Source organism: Anarrhichthys ocellatus, unplaced genomic scaffold (genome assembly GCF_004355925.1).
Source record: "Anarrhichthys ocellatus isolate YVR2014 unplaced genomic scaffold, GSC_Weel_1.0 scaffold4, whole genome shotgun sequence".
Taxonomy (NCBI): Eukaryota; Metazoa; Chordata; class Actinopteri; order Perciformes; family Anarhichadidae; genus Anarrhichthys; species Anarrhichthys ocellatus.
The window spans coordinates 3,864,888-3,871,684 of NW_022280034.1; the positions used below are offsets into that span (position 1 = coordinate 3,864,888).

The window sequence follows — 6,797 nt, forward strand, 5'->3', positions numbered from 1 at the left end:
GGTATGGGGCTCAAGTCCTATACGATGGGTGTGGGGTTTCATGTATGACTTATACGCTGTTTGTTCAGCTCCTCCTATGGGTGAGGCGATGAGTGATAGGTCATCAAAGAAGGATGGTGAAAACATAAATGTCCTTCACAAACCATATTTCTGTGTGCAACAATGGACCAAGGGTGTATGCTTGGATTCAAATCAGTGTCTTCCATGTCACCGCTCCCCTTAAGGTGACATTTAGGTCACGTGACAGATCTTGAGTGAACCTTCAGAGAGTTTGTTTGTCTTCGTCTCGAGCAGCCGTGTTGCACAAGCTTATCCCGGCTATTTTCTTGGGGATTACTGTCGCATGGGCTACCAAGACCGTTTGTGCGTCACTGGGCCGCCGCCAACGTCGTGTAAAGACAGATCTGTGGTTTGGATGAACAGTCGCACCAAACCAAATTACTGCTGTTCATGGTGTTAAAAGCAAGGCGGTTACGTGTACGGCAAGGCCTTCAAGTGCAGTAATGGAGTGAAAATGTGTTATTTCTATAGATGCTGTCAGAACATATTAAGTGATCCCTTTGATTGTTGCGATACCTCTTGTATGACATTAATAAAGTAACAGTAGGTGTGACGGTTGTATGCTATTGATGATTAACGAGGCTTTTATTATGAAATTTCAAGAGTTTCTAGCATGTTTTAAGGATAACGGTTAGTAATATGCAGTGAACATGCCATATAAAATATCTGTAATTGGTGGTAAAATTAAAGCATTCGGAGACCTGCCTGATTAATCACCATGGTAATTGGTTCTTCCATGACATCACATCATTTTATGTTTTTATTTATTTTTAAAACTTTTGTAAATACATTACGGGTACAATACTCAAAATTACGATAATCCATTGTTTATGATCAGATTTAGACATCAGTGCCCGTAAAATGAAGTAATTTTTTCACCCACAACACCCTCAAAATCACTCCAAAACCACTTAAGCAGCGATGGTTCATTCTATTGGTCTGACAAGGCTCTCTCTTTGAAAACTTGATTTAGGTGTAGCCCACCAGCCGAGGCATGCTGGGAAAGCTCTTACGCATGCTCATGCACTTTTCCTGGTCCAGGAAGAGTGAGTTGGCCTTGATGGACAGGTCATGCTCCAGGGTCACTTTAGTCTTGACCAGAGTCTGCAGAGTGTTCTCAGCCTCCATCAGCCTCTCCTGGAGCTTATGAATGGTGTCCTCGATCTCCCTCACCTCACCCACAAGTCTGAACGAGGAAGGGTAAAGAGAAGCAGCTTACTGTTAAATTAGCTGGAGAGAGGAAGAAGTCGAGGTGAATTTTGGTAAGGCAGTGCATCCATGCACTGTTAAAATTAAAAAAGTGTTAATGTCAAATCAGCTTCAGTAGATTGTAGTTCATCAATAACAAACCAAGATCTGATATAAGTACAATTACATTTTCATTAATGTCTTTAACTGTCCATTGGTCAGTGTGGAGTGTGTTTACTTTTTGCTGAACCAGTGATTGATGTACATAGCTAATGTATTTTGGAAATACAGTACCTGTGGTGCGGGTTGTCCCTGCAGAGCTCTACGTTGGGTCTGCGGGTCCTCTCCTCCAGCCTGGTTTGGGCCACTTTCAGCGGGCACTCTTTGTCTCTGAGAGCCTTCTTCAAAGACTCAATCAGCATGTCTGTCTGGAAGATCTCCTGCAGAGTCTGGGTGATGAGACAAGACAGATGCAGAATGAAGTGACAGAAAAGGAAAGCATCGTCAAATCATGGTAGCAACAGCTGAGTGTCTCGCTCATGAAAATAGCAGCTCAGCTGGTGCAGAGGGTGTTAATTCAGGTAAAGGAGGAACTATTGACATGAGGGGGGAGAGCAAATGAGAATCTCAATAGCAGAAGCAGAGAACAAGTACAACACTATCCACTGCCAGCTTTGAATCAGCTGAGCACAGTGCTGCACAGTGGCCTGCTCTGTCCCAACCCATTTGATGTAATTTAATTCCAGTGAATCGCTACTCGTTACAACTGACGGGGACGGAGGTTTATGAAGGACTGTGTGTCTCGCATGACAGCTGCCGTCAGTGTTCAAGCCCATCCAACAGCTGATGTCGATTCACTGTTTAACCCTCTGCAATTAACCAGAGAACAATGGGATCCAGTGTAGAATATGGCACAAGCAATGAAAGGGGCATTTATTACCATTGCTCTCTTTTGACAGGAATGTTTTACAATGAACATGCACATAATCCACTACAGACAAGACACATGTCCCCAACAGGCCATGTGGCAGGCAATAAGGGTGTATCATTACTGTGTATTTGTTGTAGATATCTAGCACAGGTACTGTTGGTACTGCGTGAAGAAAAGAAAAAGAGAATGGTGTGCCAACACATGATCTCTGACATGACATGTGACCATGTTGAAAAGACCTTAGCCAGGTGCGTCTGTAGGCTGTTCTTAGCATCAGCGGTTTCTGATATGCGGTTTGTGAAGGCCACGTTGGCATTGTTGAACTGGTTCCACATTTCGTTGGACGTGGTGCTCATCAGGATCTCTATCTCGTCCCTCAGCTTCTGGGATGCAGCTCGTTCGCTCTGGGAGAGCAGGATGTTGTCGTCGGTGAACTTGGACCACGAGTCCGGTAGAGAGAGCCTGACGGGGGGAAAAGAAGTTGATACTCTCACTGTCTTTGAAAACGGTTTGGGCAAGATGGTTGTCGGATACTTTCTAGCCATTGCCAGCGATGTGGCTCTAGGGAAGGCAATATCAGTGTGTCCGTCTTTTGGTTGGTCCACCACTTTAGTCCAGACTAAAATATCTCAACTATTGGATGGATTGTCCCGAAATGTGGAACAGACTTTCATGGTTCCCAGATGATGAAGACAATTGACTTTGTTGAACCCCAGAGTTCTCCTTTACAGTCATTCTGAGGTTTATATTTCGGTTATTTTGGCTGAAACGTGGTAAACGTCCCTCTCCACTAAATGTTTTATTTTGTGCAATCGTCAGGTCAAAATTGGACAGTATTGGACAAATTCAGTATCTGTCCAGTTCTTTGGTTTATGTTCAAATACACACAAAGCTAAACCATTTCCATCAGCCTCAGATGTGCTTTGTGTTTATTGCAATTAAGTTTGTTATTGTAAATGTTAGCGTGCTTAATTGCTCAATATTAAGGCTCATTATGGTGTGTTTAAACCTAGTTTATGAACATGACTTTCAAAGTTTGTCAAAAGCTTTTTTCTTTGATTGACAATTTAACTGAACAACCCGTTCGATACACCAAGCCGGTTTAAACAAACATAGGAAATAGTTAGCAGCTGTTTGATGTGATTAAACAGTTAATAATTGATCACATAGAGCTGTACTCACGAGGGGTCAAGTCTTTCAATCCCTCTGTAGTAGCCGATACCGTCGGATGTGTTCCTCAGGTGGTGACATCTGCCATCTATCCTCTGAGCTGTCACTTTGTCGCTCATGTCTCTTTCCAATTCATGCTGGGCTGCTCGGTTTGACCTACGGAACACCACAAAGCAACACAGAAACAAAACTATATTTATATCAAATACATATCAAACGTCACAGTTTTGGAAACGATCATTAAATAGAATCCTGCATTGAATAACATTTCACAAATTGATTTCTCAGACTCACGCCAGCTGAGCGATGGCTCTGTCCAGATGTCGCCTCATCCTTTCCTGACATGACTTGATGACTTCCACTTCCTTGTTGTAACACAGGTAAATAAAATATGCTAATTGGTTTCCATCGGTTGCTCTCAGAAGTCACACATGCTCACATGTCTTGCTTTAATGTTACCTTGATGAGGTCTTTCTCTACGCCGTCATGTACCAGATCGATGGACATCCGCTTCTCTCTGTGGTACAAACACTCTTGAGACACCTATTGACAAAGTGATCATGAGTAAATTAAGTTGAGATGGTTGTATGAGTATAATTAAAAGTCTATTAAAATGCATTTTTTTCATTGTGACATTTAAATAGGTGAGAAAGTGTGGTATATAAGTGCAGTATATGTCTCTGTAAGCATATATAGTGCAGTGTATCAGCTGCATTCTCCAGTTTCAGTTACCTGGAGGCGTCTCAAAGAAAGCCTCCTGCCATATGATCTTAGCTGAGCAAGGTGTCCATGTCATCATATCTCCCGCCAGATCAAGTTGAGTTGATCTGGCTGAGACAAATGAGTGGTCCTCCACTAGGAAACGTGGGTGACCTAAATAGGACTTTGTCCCAGCAAGAGCATTGCTGCGTTTTAAAGTGGCTTCCACGACCAGACAGACACTGTTGCTACAACTAAACGGGAAACCCTAGTCAAAACAGTTTCACCACAGTTACTGTGACGCACACTGAGACATGATATGCATGAATGTTAAGTGCAGTGAACCGAGTGTGAAGATTTCAAGGCAAATGCAAATTGTCCTTGTTGAAATGTAAATATTTCAAAATGTTCCAATAACACAACTCAAAATACAGATATGACTTACCAGAGAGGCATAATTCAAGGTAACACACACACACACACACACACACACACACACATACAAATGTATTCCTTCCACCCTCACCTGAAGGGGCCCCGCAGTCTCTGCCAAGGCTCTCTCCAGCCTCCTCTTAACCTCAGTGAGTGCGGCGATCTCTGTCACCATGTTGTCAATCTCGTGGCTCAGCTCAGCCCTCCAGAAGACAATGTCATTAAGCCGCTCCCCGATGTTCTTGCTGGTTTTCTCTTGGGTTAGTCTGGTGAGCTGCTCCTTATCCTGCATCATCCTGATGGTGTCTCTTCGAAGTCTCTCTGCACTATTCCGGGACGACTCGGACTCCCTGTAGTTGCTTATGTTGGACTTGTACCAGTCGTCGGGAGTGTAGCGGGTGGACAGCGCTGTCCTGTTGGATGGGTAGAACATGGTCTTGGCTCGAACCAGATCTAAATTCTCTCGCTGTATGGAAGAGGGGACAGTGCTGCTGCCTTTGTAATAGCTGTTGGTTCTCCACAGGTTGGCACTGGGATTCATGGCCAACACAGGCTGGGGGTTGCGATAGCTGGATGCCATGGTGGAGATGGCAGGCAGGAAGTGGCTGGTTTTTGGCCGAGCATATGTGGCTGTAGAGCCGATCAGCTCCATTTTTGACTCCCCTCAGGGTGCTCCTAGATTTCAGAGTTCAGTGCATCAAAAGTATTTATATCAACTTCAATTTGTAGGCTTATAAATTGTCTTCACATCTTTTAGAGATCCAAGACATTTAAATAAATGGATCAGACATTAAATACAGAATAATAACTAGCTAACTAAGCTTTTTTTGTGTCATTAGAGTTGATAGGTAAAAGTAACACAAATAAAATGACAAAAAAGCATCAAAACAGAAGAAGAAATGTCTTACCAATATGAACAAATGTGTGCTCAGAGTCTCGATGCAGGCCGGCTACCTCTCGGCTGTGCTTACCTGGAAATGAGCTCAAGAATGCACTAAAGGTGAGCTGACATGCATAATAGATAGACAAGTCATTCATTCAGCCAGCCAATGGTGTTGCATAGTCCATCCAAGACTTCTGTTGTCACAGAAGCAGTTGCCATAAGTTACTGAAACATTATGCCTGGCATTTTTAGATGAATGATGAGCACGTCCCACTCTTCTTTTACCCTCAAATAGACACATTTAAGCACACAAAGCAAATCCTTGGCACTCTAGTCCCCAATTACTGCGGTGAATTTGTCGATATGACACCATGAACTTGATGCTGCTCTGCAAATTGTTCTTGTCCATTACTTAACTCGGTAATTAACTGTGCAAGTTCACATTTTCAAAGGGTCGTCTACCTTCAGATTTCCCATTTCTTGTTTCTTGTCTGGAAAGGTGAGCAATCTGAGCTTTGTCTTCAAAGCAGAGGAGTTCAGTTGGTTGCCAGGCAGCATCAGATAGCTCACCCTCGCCCCGTGAAGCTAGCTGTCTGTATGGATTACAGTCCCCTGTTTAATGATTCATGCCACAGGAAGAGTCCACACAAACCCCTGTAGCACAGAATAGTAATCTGTGTTGTGTTACCTCCGATTAGAAGTGAGGATCATTTACACTTATCTGTTCTGAAGGGGTAGAGCTGGACAGATGATAGCCTGGTTTCCACTACAGAGACAAGCTAAGCTGTAACCAGGAGTTACTCAGCTGGTCTATCTTTGTCACAGAATTTTGACCAAACAACAAGTACACATATTATTGATTTTTGCGTTTTGCAGACATTGGTTTCTGTGACGGCATATTGAGCTGTGGTAATGCTAGCCGTCTGAATCTCAGCCCTGCTCCAAATAAGCAGAATGCATAGATGGAATATCAGCTATGATTTAATATATTTTGAACTTGGCGGCTCACATTATGCTTCTGTTCTAAATAGAGCCCAAATGATATTTGATTTTATTTTCTGCAAAAGTTACATAAATTTGCTGTTTATATCTATACTCTCAATATTATTAGCCTGCCAATATATCTGTCAAGCTCCTGTAATAAATGTATAAAGTATCTGTTCCATCCACTTGTAACTGCATCATGTAATCTCAAGCTCACTAACGATGGCTATGTGATTGGCTTGCAGGTTTATGTTTCCTTCCCTGAATCGTCCTCTGTGTCCAGTATTTAAAAGGGCAGTGCTTCAAAGAGAGGTCGCTCTGCGCACTATTTTGCACCTCGTGGTCAGGCTACTATTGTCATAAACATGGAGGTTTAGATTTAGAATGGAATGACATGTCATTGCTCAACCCCTGCGGCCTCAGCATCACTTAACATGGCCAGGATCAAGA

At 43.0% G+C, this 6,797-nt stretch overlaps 1 protein-coding gene across 1 annotated transcript; it reads right to left on the minus strand.

The window, feature by feature from the left end:
* Window positions 1-1,029: 1,029 nt before the first annotated feature.
* On the minus strand, window positions 1,030-5,132 carry tekt3 (tektin 3). The gene is made up of 7 exons (XM_031844125.1): window positions 4,575-5,132; window positions 3,809-3,892; window positions 3,644-3,714; window positions 3,362-3,505; window positions 2,419-2,641; window positions 1,543-1,697; window positions 1,030-1,246 (listed from the first exon to the last, which is right to left on the minus strand). Exons 1-7 carry the CDS (start codon window positions 5,130-5,132, stop codon window positions 1,030-1,032), a joined length of 1,452 nt encoding a protein of 483 aa, XP_031699985.1.
* Between the last annotated feature and the right edge of the window lie 1,665 nt (window positions 5,133-6,797).